This window comes from Vicia villosa, linkage group LG1 (genome assembly GCF_029867415.1).
Source record: "Vicia villosa cultivar HV-30 ecotype Madison, WI linkage group LG1, Vvil1.0, whole genome shotgun sequence".
Classification (NCBI taxonomy): Eukaryota; Viridiplantae; Streptophyta; class Magnoliopsida; order Fabales; family Fabaceae; genus Vicia; species Vicia villosa.
The window spans coordinates 100,536,835-100,561,544 of NC_081180.1; the positions used below are offsets into that span (position 1 = coordinate 100,536,835).

Below are 24,710 nucleotides of genomic sequence, written 5' to 3' on the forward strand. Positions count from 1 at the left end.
ATGTTCATACTTGTATATGTTTGTGTGTTTGATTTTGTTTAGCCAATTAAGGATTTTGTAAATATTGCGTTTTATGTATTTGTGATTCTACACATACTTGTATATACTTTTGCTTTTGATTCGTTTGTTAATTGTTTGGTCAGGACGCTTTCTTTAGGTGCGTTTGAGGGGAAAGTATTGGTGTGTCATGGAGGAAGTTACTATCGTGCATAATAAATGCGTCGAGCTTACGACGTAAATCGAGCGCTTGTTGAGAAGCACCCCAACGGCTGTAAATTTTCTATTTTATTGTTATATAAATGAGATGTGTAGGTGTTAAGTGGAGGCGACACTAAAAAATGCAGTCTATGGACTGGTTTTTATTTTTCTTGTGTAGTGCACGTCGTGCACTGAGCAGCGCTTCGCGCGCCCTGTAACTTTTGGCCAGTGAATTCTTTTTAATGGTTTACTTGGCTAGCCTTTTTCCCACTTTCACCAAGGCTTTATAGTATGCAATTTTATAGTTTTATTTTTAATTCTTTTGTTTGTGTTTGTTTGGACTCAAATTTTGGTCCGATTACTTGGAGTCGCATTTGGTAATTCTTCGATTTTGATTAATTCAACATGTCGGTTGTGTGGTAATGATTGTTCAATTTTGTACGTTATAAGGTACTCGTTTATCGCTTTCTATAGCATAGCATGTTTAGAGGACTTTTCATTTGTGCAAATTTTATATCATTTATTTTTTTTGCATAACTTGCTCATGACTTGACTCACAATTAGTTTTCCCTTTTAACCTATAAATGTGAGGTGACTTTCCATTGTGTATATATGCGAGTGACCGACATTACTTGTTTTAACTAGATATTATTATGTTTAATCTTTCGTTTGTGTTGATTTTGTGAATGCACAAAAGTGATCAAGGCACTTGTTTGATTTTGAGCACAACTACCTTAGCCATATGTCAATTTATCTTGTGAGAGTGTGACCATTCGTAACCCCTATGAGCCCTTTTGTCATTGTCCATTTTGTTTTTGAACTTGAGACATAATTCACTTTTTTTGATGGATTTTGATTATCGTTTTTCTTGAACCCTCTTCTATGATTGATAGTTTGAATTTTTGCCTTGCCTTAGAAAATAAGGAGTATTCATATTATATTGTGGTTGAATTCAAGTTGGGGAGAGGAATGTGCCGTTCATTTATATTGTGGTTTCTTTGAGGTTATGAAAACAAAAAGAAAAGAAAAGAAAAAAAAATATGAAAAAGAAAGAGAAGAAAAATAAAGAAAAAAGAGAAAAGTTTGAGAAAGAAAAATAAAAAAGAGTAGTGAAATAAAACTGTGATAGTAAGTTTTGTGTTTGATTTGACAGCTTGTGATGAAGAAGAAAGTTGAATTGGAATTTTATTATTTGAAATTTTGTGTAAGTAATTACTCCCTTAGGTTTCGGCAAATTTTTGTTTCGATTAGCTTTAAGACTTATCCCTTATTTGTAACAGACCCACATTACAACCTTGAAAGCCCTTGTGATTCGTGCCGTTTCATTTCCAATACGATTTTTGGAAGAACGCATAATTTTGTCTTTTTTTAGTTAGGATTAGTTTCATTTTCATGTTTTTCGTTGTAAGATTGTGGTAAGTATTTACTTTGATCGTACGTTTTTGTTGAACCGTACAATTGTTTCGTTTTTCCAAATCTCATTGATTCTTGATTCATTGAATTTTTACTTTTGGGATTTGAGTGTTTGTCCTTGTTTGAGGACAAAAAAATTCAATTTGGGGAGAGTTTGATAAGTGCCAAAATATAGTTATTTTGTGTATGTAAATATTGGCACTTATCAATACTTTTTGTTAATACTGTTTGAATAATTCCCCGTTTTTGTGTAATTTTGTATACTTTGTGTTTTGTTACGTTTCCGTGTAAATATGTAACGTTTAATAATTTTAATGTATTTTTGTAGGTATTGTTGTGTATTTGGAGCATGAGCAATAAAGTGACGAAGACACAACTTCAACACACGCGTTTTTGGAAGGAATAAAGTTATGGTAAAGGGCGTGTCGCGCGCACAGATGGCGCATTGCACGCCCTGGGAGCAAACGAATAAATTCTGGCAGTCAGGAGGGCGATTCGCGCGGTCTTTGGGGTGCATCGTGCGCTTTAGGGCGATTTGATACATAAGTGAAAGGGCGCATCGCACGCTCTATGATTTCTGTTTTTGTATAAATAGCCTAGATCATATTTTTAAGGGTTTTTATCTTAGACAAAGTTGAGCTCTGATCCATTCTTTGTACTTTAGAGATTCAAACAACATTATTGGGTGGTTCATCATGTCAATTAAACGTGAGTGGTCTCCGATTGAGCCGAAAACACGAGAAGTTTTCTCTTGTTCTTCTTCTTCTTCTTCTTCTTCCCTATGACCCATTCCAATAGGGTGTTGTATGTATATTTTTATCCTCTTATATGTACATTTGTTGATCTTGGGATAGTATTTATATATTTTCTTTACAAATCATTATTAGTGTTGTTCTTGATCTTTTTGTGTAAATGCTTCAGATTTGTGTTATTGTAGAAATAGACATCATAGATCTTGATTAAGGATGATATGTATTAGTTTCTAAATTCTAGACATTGATTTAGGACTAATAATCGTAATGGGTATCGGATTTTAATACCTCTGTGTTGTTTGTGTTGGTGGAGAAATCGTTGATGTGAGCAATATGGTTGAACTCTCGTCGGTGTTGCAGAATTCGATACTGATGTAGTACGTCTCAATCGATGCCTGGTGATTTTGATGCGTATTGTCGTTGTAGTGTGATAGATCTTCAAATTTAAGTATTCGACGAGTTGAGTAGAAATACGATTCTAGATTGAATTCTCTTAAGCTACAATATATTGTTTATTTGCTTTATTTACCTTTCCCGAATTTTACTTTCCGTAACTCAAAAACCAAACTTAAAATACGAGAATGTTGAACGGCAGTTTTTCTCTACCAATTTCTGTGGACTACGATACGATAAAACCTATATCACCCGGTAATAATATACCACTTACTTTTGCTTGCCGCTTTACCGCATCAACAACGACATGCTATGAACCTATCAAATTGTTGAACCAAGAAGCTACCTTTAGACCATACTAGAGTTCGACCCAATATCTCATAAATCTCCATCTTAGAACAAATTCTATAACATCAAGGGAACAAACTAGCTTTCTTCATGCAGCTTTATCAACCACATATATTGGAAAAACTTGTAACTTGACAATGTCTAGGTGATCATATCAACAACATTGTGATCTGTCGAAACCTTTAGCACTTGAACTTCTCCATGCTCGATTATCCCTCTGAAAAAATGCAACCTCATATAGATGTGCTTAGTTCACTCATGATAGGCTGAATTCTTCAATGGGTGTATAGCACTTTGACTATCACATTTAATAGTGATAACTTGACCTTGAAGTTTCAGCTCCTTAGCAAAACCTTCAAGCAACAATGCTTCTTTCACAGCTGTAGTGAGGGCGATATATTCCACTTCAGTGGTTGATAAGGCTACAACCTTCTGAAGCGTAGCTTTCCAACTAATTGTCATGCCAATATAGTGAACACATATCCAGAAATACATTTTTTGGAATCCATACAACCTGCATAATCAGAGTTAACATACTCTTCGATTACTGCTTTACTATCTTCACCACATGCTCCACCATAAATTAGGACTCTGTTCAGAAACCCGTTTATGTTCCTTAGAATCTACTTCAATGCTTGCCAGTGAGCCTTTCCAAGATTTTTCATGTACCTTCTTACAAGACTGACTGCATATGTTATGTTGGGTCTAGTACAGACCATAGCATACATCAAAAAACCTACTATGTTAGCATATGGGAGACTATTCATATAAGTTCTTTTAACCACAATACTGGGACATTGACAGGGACGGAGCCATGTTATGGAGAATGTGGGCCCGTGCCCCCACTATATTTTGAATAATTGTTTAAATATATCGGTACTTACACATGATGATGTATATAGACACTAATTAATTATTATATATAGCATACAATCAATACTAGCAATGCATCTCTAAACCTTTTTACTTTGTTAATATTGTGTTCATTTCTCTTTATATGGTGATAGTAATATTATATTATGGTATAAATAAAAATATAAATTTATAAATTAAGAATTAGTAACAAAATTATAAGGTTTGTAGTAATTAAAAATTATATCATATATTTAGCTTTAAATATCTATAATATTATTAAATATATTTGTAAATGTTAGAGAGTCGTCTACACCATTAATATCATAAAAAATTTAATAAAAAATTATATGTGAAATGGATGATATTTTTATTATATTGAAATATTTGTATTGATAGAAAAAATAATAAAATATTTTATTTTGTTAAATATATATATATATATATATATATATATATATATATATATATATATATATATATATATATATATATGCCCCCACTGTATAAAATTTCTGGCTCCGTCCCTGGACATTGATCTATACTCAGCATGAATTAAGGTTTTGTCGGAGTTACAAGAGGATTTGAATTTGACATACCAAATTTATCGAGAATCTTTTGTAGGTATGTCTCTTGAGATAAGCGTAATTTCGATTGTTTTCCATCTCTTTGGATGTCAATCCCTAAAATCCTAGATGCATCTCCTAGATCCTTCATGCCAAACCATTATTAGGTTTAACCTTCACCTTTATTACATCATCGACATTGTTGCTTGCTATGAAGATATCATCCACATAAAGCAACAAAATAACAAATGAATTTCCAAGTAAAAATCTCAAGTAAACAAAGTGGTCGAACTGAATTCTAATGAAACCTATGTGTGCCATGAACTTGTCTAATCTCCTATTCCATTGTCGAGTAGATTTTTTAGGCCATATAATGACTTGTTCATCTTACATACATAATCTTCTTTTCCTATTTCTGAATACCGTTCAGTTTGCCTCACCAGGATTGTTTCATCTAGACCTCCATACGAGAAAGAAGTCTTCACATCCATTTGTTCCAGTTCTAGATCGAACAGTGTCATCATGGAAAGTAACATTCAAATAGACATGTGCTTCACAATAGGGGATAACACATCATTGAAGTCGGCACCTTATTTCTAAGTGAAACCCCATGCGACCAGTCTTGCCTTGTATCTCTTCGACGTTACTCCTTCAATTCCTTCCTTAACTTTGAAAATCCACTTACAGTTGACTAACATGGCTCCATCAGGTTTCTTGATCGATTCCCAAGTGTGATTATCATGAAGAGATGCCATCTCATTATCCATGGCCTTCAGCCATTCAATCGTATTTTGACACCTCATAACTTCCTTATAGTCTCTAGGTTCTTCATCTAGAACCTCAGTTGCAGATATTAAGGCATAAGCTATGAGAGTTGTAAACCTAAGTCTCTGAGGTGGTTTAATGACTCTTCTCAATCTATATCTTAACAATAGATAGTCATCAGAAATTTCCTCAACTTCCTCGGTATCTTTAGCATCTTGTGTTTCTTCTTCGACTTGATTTGAGATATACAATTCAACATCAACATGCTCCACCATTACAGGAATTTCTTCATGTTCTGACTTTTCTTCAGATATCTATGCACTTCGACCAACACAATTAGTTTTCTTGAAAGTCATCTCAGCTTCACTAAAAACTACATCTCGACTGGTGATACACCTTATGTGACCTAGCTCTAGGCACCACAACCTATAAGCTTTGACTCCTTCAGGGTATCCCATGAACAAGCATCTCAGAGCTCTAGGTTTGGCCTTGTCTTGCTTAATGTGAGCATAGGCTACACAACCAAATACTCTAAGTTTGTCGAGATCTAGTGGATGTCCTAACAAAACTTCTTCAGGTGTCTTCATATCTAATGTAGTCGAAGGAAATTTGTTTATCATATATGTTGTTGTCGAGACAGCCTTTGTCCAGAACATCTTCTTTAACCAAGCACTAGTTAACATGCATCTAACTCTTTCCAGAATGGTTTGATTAAATCTTTAAGCCAAACCATTTTTTTTGGGGGTACCTGTAGTATTTTTATGCCTTGCAATACCAGAGGCTACACAAAAATTGTCGAATGCCTCCTTGCAAAATTCAAGGCCATTGTCGGTTCTCAAACTCTTGACCTTTCTGCAAGTCTGATTTTTTTACCAAAGTCTTCCAACTTTTAAAATTGTCACAAGTTTCATTCTTAGTCTTCTGGATGAATACTCATAACTTTTTGGAATAACCATCAACTATGGATAGAAAATACCTTGTTCCTAAATATGATGGACATCTTGCAGGCCCCAAAGATCGTCATGGACGTAATCAAGGGATCCATGTGTTCTTCGTTTGGCTTTATTGAATTTCCCTCTACAATATTTTCTAAGTACACGGGGTTCACAAAACTTTAGCTTTTCGACTATGTCTCCACCAAGCAATTTTTTCCCTAAATCGACTGACATGGCCCAATCTCATGTGCCAAATTTCTGTCTTTGACAAATGTTTCGTGGATGGAATATCGGCATAACCTCTTACAACTTCAGCCTCAACTGCATACAAGCCTTGTTTCTTCACGCCTGTCAATACTTCCTTTGACCCCTTCATGACTCTTAGGATAATTTTCTCTCCTTGAAAAATATATCCTTTCTTGTCGAATTCACCAAGAGAAATCAAATTTCTCTTTAAATTAGGTACATACCTGACTTTAGTCAATAACCTTATTGACTCATCATGGAGCTTGAATCTCACAGATCCAACACCTATAATCATGCAAGCTTTGTTGTTATCTGTTGGAGTGGTAAAGCGGCAAGCAACAAAAGTTTTGGAAATATTTATCCGGGAATTTATCGTGTCCACAGAGATTAGTGCTACTGAATTGCCGTTCGACGGATTCTTAGTTATGAGTTTGGTTTTGAATGAATTTAAATATGAAATGGAAAAGTAAATGTCAACACAAAAAGAATACATTCTTCAAATAGAAGAAACTATCAAGTATTGCATATAATCTACTCTTCATAAACTTAAACTTATCGACCAGTTGCACTCAGTCTACTATACTCCTTAAACCAATCACGTGTTGCCCGTTGTCGGCATTCGTATCCAAACACCTCCACGAGTTCTATCGTATGCTTAGTTGACGATTTCTCCACCAATCAAACATACGGTAGCTTACCGTGTTAAATTAAAATATTGCTCGATCGACGATGTCTCCACCGATCGAACAACCCGGTAGCATTACGATCCAACACAAAGTGAACATTAACTCTTCATCTATCTCTACAATCAAGAAGCTAATGATTATCTCTCCTAATCAAGATTTGTGAGGTCTATCTCTACAACAACATAAACCCCTAACATCAAGATGCAAAACAACCCACCAAACATAACCCAAACATCAAGATGTAAAAAATTAGGAAAAACAACAAGTTTATATTGTAAAGCAACCTTATACAACGCCATGGGCGACAAATATACATGAGATCAAAGTATATATATACAAAACCCACAAATGAAACCACAAAGAGAAGAAAAGAAGAAAAACCCAAAAATCTCACGGTTTGTCGGCTCCGATTGATGAAGGATTCAACCCCGGATCATCCATTTGACAGCTCCAATGTGTTTTCTAGCATCTTTCCACTCAAAAAATGTTATTGGATGGATTGGAGCTCTAAAATATCCAACCATGACCTAAAATATTTGATTTCCGCCTATTTATACAATTCTGGATCTAGTACAGCGCGCGTCGCGCGTAGGAGCGCGCATCGCGCCCAAACTGCTGATTTGAAAAAACAACTTTTAGTAAAAAAGGCGTAACTTGAGAACTGTAACTCCGATTTGCGCCCGGTTCGAAGCATTGGAAAGCTTATTCAATTTCCTATTTAACAATGACAACATATCAACCAAATTGGTGATTTATTATTCTTTGATTTTGAGCTTTATTCGCCGATTGAATTGATTCCGCCGCTCAAAATCGCGCGTTTGAAGCCTTGTCTTCGACACGTTATTGCTCATGCTCCAAATACGCAAGAATACCTACAAAAAGAGTAGAAAACTATCAAAAAGTATAAAAGTGTATGAAAATATATCTATTCACAAGGTATACGTATTTATGCACAAAACGTGGTATTATTCAAATGTTATTAATAAAAAGTATCGATAAGTGCAACAAAACATATATACAAAATAACTACATTTTGGCACTTAACAACTCTCCCCAACTTGAATTTGTTTGTCCTCAAACAAGACCAAACACTCAAATCGCAAAAGTAAAAATCCAAAGAATCAAGAATCAACAAAGTTTAGAAAACGAAACAATTGCACGGTTCAAACAAAAACGCACAAACAAAGTAAACACTTACCACAATCCTACAAGGAACATGAAAATGAAACGAATCCTAAGTACAAAAATCATACAAAACATTCTAAAACAAAACATGCTCAATCATGAATCACGCCTAGCAAAAACTCATCGGTAGATGAAAAACACCGAAAGGTGAGGACTTTGAACACTCATCCAACAATCTTGCAAAAAAAAAGACAAAATTATGCGTTCATCCAAAAATAGTATTGAAAATGCAACGGCACGAATTACAAGGGCTTTCAAGGTTGTAATGTGGCTCGGTTAACAAACAAGTGATAAGTCCTAAAGCTAATCGAAACAAAAACTTGCATAAACCTAAGGGAGTAATTACTTCCACAAAGTTTCAAACAATGAAATTTCAATCAAACTTCTTCTTCATCACATGTTTCACACCAAACACAATACTTATTAACACAAATATTATTCCAAACTCTTTTTGATATTTTTTTTTTCAAATTTTTCTCTTTTTTCTTTCTTTTTCTTTTCTATCTTTCTCACATCCTTTTTTTTTCTTTTTCTTTTCATAACCTCATACCAATCACATCATAAAGAGGCAAACATCCTCTCCCCAACTTGAATCCAACCACAATATCAAGTGAATACTCCCTACTTTCTAAGGCAAGGTAAAAATCCAACCAAACATCATAGGTGAAGGTCAAGAAAACAAAGAATCAAACATCCATACACAAATGAAAACCAAACGCTCATAGACAAGCATTAAGCAAAAATAATATGGATATTGACAAAAAGGCTCAAAAGGGGTTACTAATGGTCACACACTCACAAGGTGAATTGATATTTGGCTATGGTAGTTGTGCTCAAAATCAAACAAGTGCCTTGATCACTTTCGTGCATTCACAAAAACAATACAAACGAAAGATTAAACATAATAATATCCAGTTAAAACAAGAATTGTCGGTCTCTCGCATATATATACAATGGAAAGCCACCTCACATTCATGGTAAAAAGGGGAAACTAATTGTGATTCAAGTCATGAGCAAGTTATGCAAAAATAATGAGTAATATGAAAATTGTACAAATGAAAAGTCTCAAAAACATGTTATGCTATAGAAAGCGATAAACGAGTACCTTGCGACGTACAAATTTGAACAATCATTACCGCACAACCGGCATGTTGAATCTATCACAATCGGAGAATTACCAAATGTGACTCCAAGTAATCGGGCCAAAATTTGAGTCTAAACAACAACAAAAGAATTAAAAAATAAAACTATAAAATACTATACTATAAAGCCTTGGTGTAAGTGGGAAAAAGGCTAGCCAAGTGAACCATTAAAAAGAATTCACTAGACAAAAGCAACACAACGCGCGACGCGCCCTCATGACTGTGCGACGCGCCCTATGTTCTGCCAAACCAAGCTATTCACCTCCCAGGCCGCGCGACGCGCCCTCTTAGCGCGCGACGCGCGCTACACCAGAAAACTAAAAACCAGTCCAGAAGACTGCACAACTAGTGTAGCTTCCACTTAACACCTACACATCTCATTTTACACAACTAACAGAATTTACAAAAGTCAAAACCGTTGGGGTGCCTCCCAACAAGCGCTTGTTTTACGTCGTAAGCTCGACGCCTTTATTGTGCTCGGGTAGTAGCTTTCTCCACGACACGCCAACGCTTTCGCCCCAACGGGAACCTAAAGAAAGTATCCTAACCACACGCGAACAAACATTACGAAACAAGAGAATATACAACAATACGTAAACAACACGTATTAACAAACACATAACGATAAGTAAACACAATTTTTACAAAAGTTTGGTGAAATTAACTAAACAAGTTGAAAAGTGAAGATATGAAATTAAAGAACTATCCGAGTTCAACTTGTTTAATAAGTCCACCAAACAAAATTAAAACATTTATCTATACAATCAACTATACAAAAGTATACAAGTATAAGGAAATTCACAAATATACGATATTCACAAAACTCAAAAACAAAGAAACTATCGCAATGCGAATTCAATAGAAACACCAATCCCCGGCAACAGCGCCATTTTATTGGAGCGGTAAAGCGGCAAGCAACAAAAGTTTTGGAAATATTTATCCGGGAATTTATCGTGTCCACAGAGATTAGTGCTACTGAATTGCCGTTCGACGGATTCTTAGTTATGAGTTTGGTTTTGAATGAATTTAAATATGAAATGGAAAAGTAAATATCAACACAAAAAGAATACATTCTTCAAATAGAAGAAACTATCAAGTATTGCATATAATCTACTCTTCACAAACTTAAACTTATCGACCAATTGCACTCAGTCTACTATACTCCTTAAACCATTCACGTGTTTCCCGTTGTCGACATTCGTATCCAAACACCTCCACGAGTTCTATCGTATGCTTAGTTGACGATTTCTCCACCAATCAAACATACGGTAGCTTACCGTGTTAAATTAAAATATTGCTCGATCGACGATGTCTCCACCGATCGAACAACCCGGTAGCATTACGATCCAACACAAAGTGAACATTAACTCTTCATCTATCTCTACAATCAAGAAGCTAATGATTATCTTTCCTAATCAAGATTTGTGAGGTCTATCTCTACAACAACACAAACCCCTAACATCAAGATGCAAAACAACCCACCAAACATAACCCAAACATCAAGATGTAAAAAATCAGGAAAAACAACAAGTTTATATTGTAAAGCAACTTTATACAACGCCATGGGCAACAAATATACATGAGATCAAAGTATATATATACAAAACCCACAAATGAAACCACAAAGAGAAGAAAAGAAGAAAAACCCAAAAATCTCACAGTATGTCGGCTCGGATTGATGAAGGATTCAACCCTGGATCATCCATTTGACAGCTCCAATGTGTTTTCTAGCATCTTTCCACTCAAAAAATGCTACTGGATGGATTGGGGCTCTAAAATATCAAACCATGACCTAAAATATCTGATTTTCGCCTATTTATACAATTCTGGATCTGGTACAGCGCGCGTCACGCCCAAACTGCTGATTTGAAAAAACAGCTTTTAGTAAAAAAGGCGTAACTTGAGAACCGTAACTCCGATTTGCGCCCGGTTCGAAGCGTTGGAAAGCTTATTCAATTTCCTATCTAAAAATGACAACATATCAACCAAATTGGTGATTTATTATTCTTTGATTTTGAGCTTTATTCGCCGAATGAATTGATTCCGCCGCTCAAAATCGCGCGTTTGAAGCCGTGTCTTCGACACGTTATTGCTCATGCTCCAAATACGCAAGAATACCTACAAAAAGAGTAGAAAACTATCAAAAAGTATAAAAGTGTATGAAAATATATCTATTCACAAAGTATATGTATTTATGCACAAAACGGGGTATTATTCAAACGTTATTAATAAAAAGTATCGATAAGTGCAACAAAACATATATACAAAATAACTACATTTTGGCACTTAACATTATCCACCATCTTGATCACATAGTTCCTCAAACAAATCTTTGTTTGGAGTCATGTGCTTGTTGCACCCCAAAATTTGCCCTCTTTAGTTGAGCTATAAGTTATCCAAGACGTTTATTTCGTCGTTCGAAAAGGAAGAAATATAATAAAGAATTTTCATGGGTTTAAGGAAATATGACGTGAGGATGGGTTTATATAGTGGAAATACGAGAAAATTCACAGGTCTTATTTGGAAGATGATATGAGCTTGGTTCCCGCGTTGCCTGGACTATTTCGACGTTCTCTACAACTTTTGTGTTTGACTCAGAAACCAATTCCATGAGGAAGGTTGTCAAATTTGCAAATTACTCGAGATTTCACAGTGAAAAATGATGCTGAATGTAGGTTTTCGGACACTAAAAGTTCATATCTCACAATCCGCTCGTCCGATTCCCGCGATATTTTAACTATAGCTCAGTGTCATAATTATCGAGATTTCATATGTTCGGACCGAAGACCAATTATGCACTGGAAATTCCCAGCATTTTGAAGAACGTCGTAATCTTTCGGCGAAAAGTGTATTTTCGGGTATGTCGCGACAAGTTTGAAAATTCATAACTTCTTCGACTTTTATCGTATGAAGTCAATTCCGGCGGCATTTTCTCGGAAATTTTGTTAGCTTCGATTATTTATCATACATGCTTGTTCAAATTTCGAGCCAAAAGATGAGTTTTATCGAGTTCTTTGAGCGGTGCGCACAAAAATTCTGCACAGTCGCGCCAGATGAATTGGTGTTTCTCGTCATTCAATCACGCGTAATTTCTTCATCGCTTATCGGATTGAGACGATTCTCGCGGCTATGAGTCACAAATTTAGTCATCTTCTAGTCGACGTTGGTTCCGTTTATGAACTTCGCACCGATTCGCGTTTCCTCGAAAATGAGCCAAAAAAGAGATAATTAAGGGCGTTTTGGATATTTCACCACTCACACTATATAAACTATTTTTCTTCACATTCTCTCATAACTTCACTTCACCCAAAATATCAAAAACACTTTCTCTCAATTCTCTCTCAATTCCCTTGGATCAAAACCACAAATATCATAAAACTTTCATCAATCTTCATGAACATTCATTGATCTTCATCGAATTCAAGAACAACATAGATTGAAGATCAAGATCTTGAGTTCGAATTCTCCACTCTCTCTTGCACATCTTGCACGCCTCTATCTCCTCTCCCCTAGGATTCGTGTTTCGACTTCGCTTCGGGTTCGCGTTCGTGTCGTGTTCGTGTTTGCGCGTCGGTTTAGATCTTCATCCGGTAAGCTTTCGGATCTTGAATTATTTTTATTTCATTTATTTAATCATGAAAATGTTTCACGGTTTTCATTCACAAACGTGTCTTTAATGTGAATTAGCAGTTAAAGGATTAAAGGGATTGAAATTATTTCTCACTAACGTTTCAACCTCTATATTCCCAATTAAAAACTGTTTTAGTACCCATTAATTTTCCGGCCATCCCAATAATCACACGTCTAATATTTATAACCCTCCATACGTTTCAACATTCATATCATCATCTTCGCACAAAATACTCAAACACAGCCAAAGCTGTGGAGAAAATTAGCAACATCAATGACATCAAAGAGTTATAGCTATGGAAGGTGGCTGTCAGGGTGCTTCATAGATGGATTATGCTTGATTCAAGCGATGATAAGGGGTGGGAATTTTCTTACAGGGTTTCTTTTTATTTTTCGTTTCAGTTCTTTTGTTAAAGGTTTTTTAGGTGTTTTCATTCCATTTTATTGTTCAGATCTGTATTTTTTGTTATTTTGTTTTGTGAATTTTATATCTGTAACATTTTCTATATTAATCATGGATATGTTATTTGCGTGATGTATGGTGCCTCTTATTTCATGTTTCATTGCATGAGTCATATGTTTCTTTGGCAAAAGCAGTGAGATCTTTGGCAAACTTTTACTCAAGGGCGAACCATCCACTACCATTGCTGGAAGAAGTGGATGAAGTGAAGTTTGAAATTTTGATTATCTTAATACTGAAGATTCTTTGTAGAAAATCTTTCTGAATGCATTATAGAAACAATTTACTCATACCCTTGAAAATCATATAACAAGAGAGTAGCAAAATCTTTTGAAACAAAGAAACCGATAATAATTGAGTTTTTTTTCTATTGTTTTTGTCATCTAAAATATATTTATAGAATTTTGTTTGATGATTAATGTTTTTTTGTGTTTGACCTTAGATGTTTGTGCATATGAGTGTTATAGACTAGCACTTCCACAGAATAAAAAATAGTTTACCTAAAATAATAATTTACCTAATATAACTTTTATTTTGAGACTAAGTATAATAAATATAATTGTGATATTTGTTTATAAAAGAAAAATAATTGTTGCAATTTTTAACTTCTTATTAATAATAGTCAAGCATTATGGTCTTTGCACGTGGTTATGGAAATTGTTTGTGAACTAATTGGTTATTATTGCAAAATAACCTTTAATTTTTTATATTTTAAGTGCAAATATTAATAAATAAATCTCATTCATTGATTGATCTTATGTTGATTGTATGTTTGAATAATCTTTAATTTTTTATATTTTAAGTACAAATATTAATAAATAAATCTCATTGATTGTATGTTTGAGTGATATTTATATTAAATCTTAATAATTATCGAAATTATTGATATTATAATATGTAAATAATATAATATTTTATATTAATTCATAGAACTAAAGAATATTTTAGTTAAGTCAAATTAAGAAATTAAGCTTATCAATATATATATATAGAGTTATAATTTAACATAGAGTTATAATTCAACAATAAGAATTAATTTTTTTTTAAATCTATGCTAATAACAATACATCAATATAACTAATCCATCTATTATTGTACCATTTGAATGCTTCTTCTATTAAATCAAATAATATGATTCCTAATAACAGGGGAGCAATTATATGGCTTCAGGAAATGAACCTTATGATTCATATGGACTCTTAAACACCGCATACTATCTCACAATATTTCTTTTTGTATGGTATGTGAATATTTTTTAGTGCAAGTTTATTAAGGAATTGTAAATTCACTGAGCCTTGGAATATGCACTGTGTTTGTTCAGTGTTGTCAATGGCAAATAGTAGAAAATAGTGTTTCATTCAAATTCTGCTACGCAATAGTGCCATAGTAACATTATTTGATAACATATTATACTAAACAGTGTTTCGTGAAACAACAACAATATGTTCAAATTCTACAATGGTATACATAGTATAGCGCCGCTGCCATTTAACAACATTGTGTTAGGAATCATAATCTTAACAAATTCTACTTTGGTTTCATTTTTTGACACATCCAAGAAAATTCATAATCTTAAACCGGCTTATGAAATATGTTCTTCCTTCAACTTCTGTTACCTTAAGTACATATTACATTCTTTTCTGCTTTCTCTTCTAGGATTTTGATTTCAACTCCTGCCATGGTCTAAAGGCAAAGTTACATGAGCATTGGATGGATGTGTCCAAGACATCTGAAGGCAAGGATATTAATTCACCAAAACAACAAATATTTTTCTCCCTTTGTAAGTTGTTGAAATATTATTTGTATAATGCTCTTTATTGTTATAGCAAGATTCACTTAGTTGAGTTGATGTTCCTTTTTTGCATTATTTTTTTGATTGTCTCCTGCTACAGGGGATTCATGCATAATGTTGCCCATTTGTATACGACATAATTTTAACTTTGATTTTTGTAATCCTTATTTCACTACGCCAAATTTGGCTTTTAGCAGCACCCCTACGAAAGCGCTTTTAGGAAAAGCGCTGGCATAGGCTTCGCTAAAGACAAAATTAAAAAACACGCTAAAAAAGCGCTCTAATAGTGGGGGGGTATGAAAGCGCTTTTAAGAAGCGCTCTGGTAGGGGGGGGGTTATGAGAGCGCTTTTCAAAAGCGCTCTGGTAGGGGGGGGTACGAAAGCGCTTTACAAAAGCGCTCTGGTAGGTGGGGGGAACGTGGGGGGAACGAAAGCGCTTTTCAAAAGCGCTCTGGTAGGGGTGTTTAATGAGAGCGCTTTTTGTCAAAAGCGCTGGTATAGCCCAGGCTATGAGAGCGCTTTCCAGAAGCGCTTTAGTAGCCTTATTACTAAAATTAAAACCAAAAACACGCTTCTACTGTTTCTCACTTTCTCTCTTTCTTTTTCTCTCTGCACGCGAACCAGAAACCCCACCCCTCACCGTCGTCGGTCCTTCGTCCACCACCATCGCGCGAACTTCTTCTCCTCCGTCCACCACCATCGTTTCGTCTCCGTCTCTTCTCCTCTGGTAGCAACTTGCTTTGCGCCACCCAGGTATCACACTTCTCATAGCTTTCATATCTGGAAGGCTTCATGTTTGTGAGTATTTGTGAATATCAGTTGTTGTTCTTTGTTGTTTTCTTTTCCTCTTAGATTCATTATGAGATTGTTGTGTTTAATAATATATTCTAAGAGAGAAAATTGCAAGATAGATATAAAACAAGTGTATGTGTTTCTCAATCTGTTAGATTACACTCAAAAACACAGCATTTTGTTAATTGAATTACCTCTTTTCTTAACAAATACAATTGTTGGGCACTGTCATGGAGAAACATGAAGCCTTGCAGCAGCTACAAGAGTTTTTTACTTGAGTATTTCTTGAATTAGAGGAAAATGTTAGGTTATTTCCATTGAGGGAACTATTTGATGAATACATATCTGGAAGTTTGAGATGGATAGTACATACATAGCTATATAGATTTTGGAATTTGATAAAATATATATTATATACTTTTATTTATATATAATAACTCTATGATATATATGTTGTGTGTGTATGAGATTGAGAGTGATGGTATATATTATACAATAAATTGGCTTGTTCAAGGATGCCAAGTACTGTAAAGTATGAGAATGACAGCACATAGAGAAATTAAATAATAAATAATATATAATAATAGTAATAATATATACCTTATGAGAGTTGAATTAATGAGGAAGAGAGAAGGTAAAGAATGAAACAAGAGTGAGTTAATGTATATAGACAAGGATGATTCATAAGGTTTGCTTTTGAGCAAAAAGTTTTATAGCTTCGTGTTAGTAGTGGTGTATTTAATTAACTGCATCGTGTGTCTTGTGTTAGTAGTGTTAGTAGTGGTGTATTTAATTAACTGCATCATGAGCTATTCACCCATTCTTATTATAATCATACATTGAATTGAATTTCTTGTATAGGTCTGACTGGATTGATAACTTTGGATCTCTTTGGAGCTCGTATCATTGACTCTGGTACTACATATTTAGGAGTATGTACACACATCAAACTATTGTTGATTTCCTTTGTTCAATCGATTTTGTCTTGGTGGTTACTAACTTTGTGAATTTGCTATAGGGGTAACTTGTGTATAGTGAAAGTTTGATCGTTTCCCAGCCTAGTTCGACGTTTGGCGTTTTCTTGAGTTCGGTAACATCCGAGGTAAATTTCTTTCTCAAATTACTGGTATTATGATGAATTTGTCTGAAATTGTGTGATTATATATGTTACGTTTTATTGCTTCGGATTCATTCCGTTTATACTTTGCGTTTTGACAGAAACACATTAGTTTTATGTGTTTAGAGAGTTAATATAGGAGGTACTTACTAACTTTGTGAATTGAATTCGCCATAGGGGTTACTTGTGAAGAGTGGAAGTTTGACCGTTGTTGTTTAGCTTAATTAAGACATGGATAAGACATGGATGAATTCAAACCGATTGTCGAAATAGTACGAGAAAGGGGTATGGGAATTTGTTGAGTTTGCGGTTGCGAACTCCAAAGACCCGCTTCGAATGCCGTGTCCTTGCTTGGGTTGCTGTTATGCCGGGGGTAAGGTTAACGGGAATCAGTTGGGATCTCATTTACTACGGTTTGGAATTGATAGAAGTTATACATGTTGGACAATGCATGGTGAGAAAAGTACCGGGAATGCTGGGTCGAGGTGTAATAGGAAGTATGCTTCAAACGACGATTGCACAGACACATACGATTGTGATCGTGTCGAAGAGATTGCAGAAGCGCTGGAAGAAGATCTAGCGGATTGTCCCAAAATGTTTGAGAGGTTGGTAAGCGATGCAGAGAAACCGTTGTATGATGGTTGTTCAAAATTCACAAGATTGTCTGCGGTGTTAAAGTTGTACAACTTAAAGGCGGACAATGGATGGTCGGATAAAAGTTTCACAGAGTTATTAGCCCTTATGAAAGATATGCTACCAGAGGATAATGTTCTTCCCAATCGAACGTATGAAGCCAAAAAGATGTTGTCTTCTATTGGAATGAGCTATGATAAGATACACGCATGTCCAAACGATTGCGTTTTGTTTCGAAACGAGTATGCAGCGTTGAATGAGTGTCCTAAATGTGGTGCCCCTCGATATAAGAAAAAGTTGTCTCCTGCTAAAGTCTTATGGTATTTTCCTATAATTCCGAGATTTAGACGCATGTATCGTAGTGAGACCGATTCAAGACACTTGACTTGGCATGCAGATGAAAGAATTATTGATGGAAAGTTGCGACATCCGGCAGACTCACCACAATGGAGTAAAGTTGATACTGAATATCCTGAATTTGGAAAAGAAGCAAGAAACCTTCGGTTGTCATTGTCTACTGATGGAATGAACCCGCATGGTATTCAAAGTATCTCGCATAGCACATGGCCTGTGATTCTTATGATTTATAACTTACCTCCGTGGCTATGTATGAAGCGTAAGTACATGATGTTATCTATGCTAATTTCTGGGCCTAAACAACCAGGGAATGACATAGACGTATACTTGGCACCCTTAATCGAAGATTTAAAGTTTTTGTGGGAGAGAGGTGTGGAGGTTTACGATGGGTATAGGAAAGAAAGTTTCAACTTGAGGGCGATGTTGTTTGGAACAATTAATGATTTTCCAGCATACGGAAATCTATCCGGGTACAGCAACAAGGGTCAAAAGGCGTGTCCTGTTTGTGAAGATGAAACCGATACGACACGATTGGCGCTTTGTCAGAAGAATGTCTTTCTCGGCCATCGTAGATTCTTAAATTCTAATCATCACTACCGTGGGTGGAGAAAAGCATTCAATGGAGAGGCCGAACATCGTACAGCCCCGCCTTTTTTGTCAGGTGATCAAATTTTTGAAAAGGTGAAAGATGTGAGCACTCAGTTTGGCAAGCCTTTTGCACATTCAATTGTCAAGGGTGGGTGGAAGAAGAAGTCAATTTTCTTTGAACTTCCATATTGGAAGTCGTTGTACGTAAGACATTTCCTGGATGTTATGCATATTGAAAAAAATGTATTTGACAGCGTTATAGGTACGCTACTCAATATACAAGGAAAGTCTAAGGATGGCGTTAACATAAGGAATGACATGGTAAACATGGGGATGAGAACTGAATTGGGGCCCGTGACGAAAGGAAGACGAACATATCTGCCACCTGCTGTTTACACTCTATCTAGAAAGGAGAAGAAAACATTGTGTAAGTTCCTCAGTGAAGTAAAAGTTCCAGAAGGCTACTCTTCAGATATTAGAAGACTTGTGTCCATGAAAGACCTCAAGTTAAAGAGTTTGAAGACGCATGATTGCCATGTTATAATGGAACATTTTTTACCAATAGGTATACGTTCTATTCTGCCAGAAAAAGTAAGAAGCGCAATAACTAAGCTGTGTTTCTTCTTCAGGTCTATTTGCAGTAAGGTGGTCGATCCCGCGATCTTACCAACATTGCAAAATGAGATAGTTGTTACTTTATGTGATCTTGAAATGTATTTTCCTCCCTCGTTTTTTGACATAATGGTTCATCTAGTCGTTCATCTTGTGAAAGAGACACAACTGTGCGGACCAGCTTATATGAGATGGATGTACCCTGCTGAACGTTATATGAAAATATTAAAAGGGTACGTGAAAAACAGAAGTCGACCGGAGGGTTGTATTGCCGAGCGATACGTTGCTGAAGAAGCGGTTGAGTTTTGTACTGAATATCTGTCAAATGTTCAATCAATTGGACTCCCCAAATCTCATATTGTCGAAAAAAAAGAAGATGAGCCTTTCATTCTAGCCTCTCAAGCTAAACAAGTGTTCTATGTCAATGATCCGACAAGTACGAAATGGTCTATAGTGCTTTTATCTAACAAAATAGTTGATGAAAAAATTGAAGATCAAGGTGATATTGGTGTTGGCATTGAATCTTGTACAAGAAACGATCAAAATGAGAATGAATCTTGTATTAGAAATGATCATAATGAGGGTATTTGGATCAATCCAACCGTCCGCATTGTTAAGAGACGCGTAGTACACAAACCTACCAAGAAAAGAAAGAGACGTTAGTGATAAAGGTAATAGTATACATAGTCCGACTAATTTGTTTTATTCAATTTGGTGCATATTCTCGTTTTGTACATAACTTTTGAACCATGTATCCGCTTGTTGACTTCTTTACATGTAACTATACTATTTTGACGATTCCGGAGCTGCTCATGCACTTATCTTTACATTTCGGGACTATTTTTTTATCGGTTTTGCTTCTGCCCGTAATCAAAAGTCGGGCTTAGGGTCTGAATTTCGGAAAACCGACTTTGTTTTTGAGTCCGTGGCGACGTTTTACCATAGCCATGTAAATTTCGTTCAATTCCGATAACTTTCTTTTTTTACGCTTATTTTGATTTGTACCGATTTCGTTTCCGATTTACTTGTACATGCATGGTTTGACTTCCATTTGACTTGTATAGATTGTTAGCTTATTAATAGTGTACTAATGTGCTTTAGTTTGTTTGATACAGGTTCAATGGCTTCAGATAGAGATGCTCCACCTGAAAACCCACCTGAAAACTTACAAGAAAACTCACAAGAAAGAGTTGCTTCGGATACAAATGCTCCACCTGATACTGAAGCAAAAGAGGTTGCACGAGGCATCACTATTATGAGGGATATCATACGACATAGAGACCAAGGATTAGTATACCGATTGGAATGGAATTCTGATAAACAACCAATTGGTCCTAATTCTGCAAAGTTGACAAGTTATATTGGTACACTTGTCCGTATGCATATTCCAGTCTCCATAGCTACCTGGAAATCGAAGACGAAAAATTTAGAATTGGAGGAGAAAAAACAAGCGATTTGGGAAGAGCTTCAGGTATATATCATATATGGTTAATTGTTGTTATTATCTTGACGATAAATTGTTTAAATTATTTATACTAACACACTATGCGTACTCTTTTTGCAGAGGACTTTTGAGATACCAGATGAACGTAAAAGCTACATACTTAGTTTGGCCGGCAAGAGATATAGAGGGTGGAAAAGTTTTTTGACAAACACCTATCTTAAGGATAAAGATGGAAAATTTCTTGAAGTTGCACCGGGACGGCCAACAAAGTATGCGACCTTCATTGATGAAGCAGATTGGGCTGAGTTTGTAAAGCAAAGAGATGAAGCTTTTCAGAAAAAGAGTGCCACGAATAGGGAGAGAGCATCCAAACCCGCGTATCCATACAAAAAAGGGCGTTTGGGATATGCACGCTTAGAGGATAAAATTGTAAGTAAATAGAAATTCGATTTAATTAATTGTCTACATGTGCATGTTTTAATTGACGATTTTATCGTTTGTGTCAATGCATAGTTGGAGGAGACTAAAAGTGAGGAAGCTTCACTTCCTGTACATGTGTTGTAGCAGGTTCGTAGCGTACCACCCAGTGGTCCTCCGAAGCAAGCGGCAAGAAAAGGCGGTGCTTTTGTGCCTCGATACCGGGCGACACTCGCAACAATGGTTGATATGTCCGATATGAAGGATGGTGCTTTACGGGAAATCGATATGGATGAAAGTGTCTTCGGTATTGAGTTCAAGTCACATATTACAATTGACGACTTGCAAGAGATTTTTGACCAGGATCAACTAGGCGTCAGTAATATGCAATCATACATCCGGTAATATTCACTCATCCGATATATTATTTAATTAGTCCCACAATATAATTTATTTACACTTTTCAATAAAAAAAATCTAATGTTTATTATGTTTTTATTTAAGGTTGTTGTATGACAGAGTGTTGCGCGGGACTGCATTGTCTAACAGATTCCGGTTCGTGTCTTCCGCCCATTGCAGCGGAATGGAAATTGTTTCGGATCCGGAATCTGTTAGACAGCGCTTAGTCGATAGATTCATGTCCACCGGCAATACAGAATGTCTGCATCTTTGGGCGTATAATACCCGACCAGTAGGGTTAGTTTCTCATTCTTTATTCATCTAATCTCTGTTTCTTTAGTGTATAGCAATATTTTCATATAACCTATTGTTTTAATTTATAGAGCACACTGGTTGCTGCTTGCTATCAACCCGATAAGGGAAGTCGTGTATTATCTGAATTCGGTAAAGGGTGAATGGACCAATTATCCGGCCATGAAGGAAATCGTTGATTTGTAAGTGGGATCGTTCTAAATATATATTCGTGTATATTTATATATTTACTTATTTGTGGGATTGATCTAAACATATGCTTTTATATATTTGTTAATTAGATCAATACAAGTATTCCGTAGTCAACGGGACGCACAGGTATCCCGGACTAAATCAAACAACATCACCTGGATCGAAGTGCAGGTACATTACTTTTCACAAATTTGCTTATAATATTTATGCTACTTGGTAAAACAAGACAACTTATATAGAATCTTATTTGTTTTTCTATGTAGTGTCCGATACAGCGTAACAGTTCAGACTGCGGATACTTTGTATTGAGGTTTATGAAAGAAATCATTCAGGCGAATCAATTAGAGATTCCTCCCACGGTATAAAGTTATAACTTAAGATAATTTCATATAATTTATTACATTTACCTAAATATATTATTCATATTATGTTTTTGTTTTATAGTACCTTGACGAATTCCGTGCTGCTGGGTACTCGAAGCTAAAGTTAGAAGAAATCAAAGAGGAATTGTGTCAATTTTATATTAAGCAATTTTTCATGCAGATTTGAACTATAATATTGTTGATTTTGTAATGATGTATATATATAATTTTGTAATGATGTATATATATAATTTTGGATATTATAATGGTATATATTAGTATATATATTGTCTTACTGATGGCTGAAATAATATAGTCGAAAATATATTACAGGTCGAAAATATATTACAGGTCGAAAATATTACAGGTCGAAAACATTACAGGTCGACTGGGAGGATTAAATTATAGGCTGCACATAAAAATACCTCATTTAGCAACTACAGCGCTTCTAAAAAGCGCTCTTAAAGGTCCACATACTAGAGCGCTTCTTAGTAAAAGCGCTGGCAAAGACCAGTAAAAAAGCAAAAAAAACTAAAAAATTACGCAGCATACAAAAGCGCTTTGGGAAAAGCGCTCTGGTAGGCCCCCCTATGAGAGCGCTTTGTCTGGAAAAAGCGCTCTCATAGGGGGGCCTACCAGAGCGCTTTTCCAAAAGCGCTTTTGTATGCTGCGTAATTTTTTAATTTTTTTTGCTTTTTTACTGGTCTTTGCCAGCGCTTTTACTAAGAAGCGCTCTTAAAGGGGGGTCTACCAGAGCGCTTTTTCCAGGAAAGCGCTCTTAAAGGGGGGGTCTACCAGAGCGCTTTTAAAAGCGCTTTCGTAGCCTACGCCAGCGCTGGCTTTGGCAGCGCTTTAAAGCGCTGTTAAAGGCCAAAAAAAGCGCTGTGAAAGCCCTTCCGTGTTGTAGTGTTTGGGCATTTATGTCATGTTGACTTGGTTCAAGGCAGCAGCTATCGTGATATACTTCACTGTAACAAGAGACCATTCTATCTGAAATGCCTTGAAGACATAAGCATCATGGATGCATACATAATACATTCTTCATGTCAAGAAGTTGAGCATTTTGTGCATGTTACACAGTTTCTTGTGCAAGAAGTTGTTGCTATGATGCACTAAGAATTGTTTGATATATAGATTTGAGCATAAATATTTTAATGAGAAATTCTATTTTTAATAGTAATATAAATGCTTATACATTTTTTCTACAATTAAAGAAAATAAAAGTAAATATATTTAAAATAATGTATGAATTCAAACACGAGAAAAATGAGTTTATTTTAATTATTTATGTTATTATTTTTTTATTTTGAAATTATTTTAATTAAAGATACAATATTTTTTAAGAAAATAAATGGAAAAGTGAGTTATATGTTACCGATTAAAATATTGAATATTAACGAGAATATTAAATTTCTGATCAAAATATTGAATATTAATGGGAATATGAAGTTCGTGATCAAAATATTGAATAATAATGGAAAGGTGAATTTACTAATTGAAATACATGAAGTTACTGATGGAAATATTGAGTATTAACAAGAACATGAAGTAACTTCACAAAATATTGAATATTAACGGTAACACGAAGTTACTGATCAAAATTTTGAATATTAACAGAAACATTAAGTTACTGATGAATTTTTTTAATATTAACGGGAACAAATTTGGAATATTAACGGGAACACAAAGTTATTGATCAAAATAATCAATATTAAAGGGAACACGGAGTTATCGATCAAAATATTGAATAATAACGAGAACATGAAGTTACAGATCAAAATATTTAATATTAATGAAAATATGAAGTTACTGATCAAAATATTGAATATTAACGAAAATATGAAGTTATTGATCAAAATATTGTATATTAACATGAACATGAAATTATTGATCAAACGATTAAAAATTAATAAGAACATGTAATTATTAAATAAAATATAAAATATTAACGGCAAGCGATGTTAATATGTTGAAAGTAAATGTGACTAACTTTATTACATTGGAAAATTGACACTATGTTGTGTATTCTTTATACAGGAATATGGAGTTATTGATCAAAATATTAAAATTAATGGCAACATGAAATTACTGATCAAAATATTGAATATTAATGAACACATGA

At 35.0% G+C, this 24,710-nt stretch overlaps 1 protein-coding gene across 1 annotated transcript; it reads left to right on the forward strand.

Moving 5' to 3' along the window:
• Positions 1-16,034: 16,034 nt before the first annotated feature.
• On the forward strand, positions 16,035-22,850 carry LOC131613461 (uncharacterized). Its single transcript, XM_058885131.1, has 7 exons — positions 16,035-16,116; positions 21,588-21,724; positions 21,828-22,019; positions 22,106-22,216; positions 22,316-22,397; positions 22,490-22,585; positions 22,671-22,850. Exons 2-7 carry the CDS (start codon positions 21,612-21,614, stop codon positions 22,773-22,775), a joined length of 699 nt encoding a protein of 232 aa, XP_058741114.1. The 5' UTR covers positions 16,035-16,116; positions 21,588-21,611; the 3' UTR covers positions 22,776-22,850.
• The last annotated feature ends 1,860 nt before the right edge of the window (positions 22,851-24,710 follow it).

Bases quoted from the DNA above. Each gene is read 5' to 3' on its own strand.
- LOC131613461 (XM_058885131.1), top strand. From the start codon at position 21,612: ATGGATGAAAGTGTCTTCGGTATTGAGTTCAAGTCACATATTACAATT. The intron at 22,398-22,489 runs GTACATTACTTT...TTTTCTATGTAG, and splicing joins TCACCTGGATCGAAGTGCAG to TGTCCGATACAGCGTAACAG. The intron at 22,586-22,670 runs GTATAAAGTTAT...TTTGTTTTATAG, and splicing joins AATTAGAGATTCCTCCCACG to TACCTTGACGAATTCCGTGC.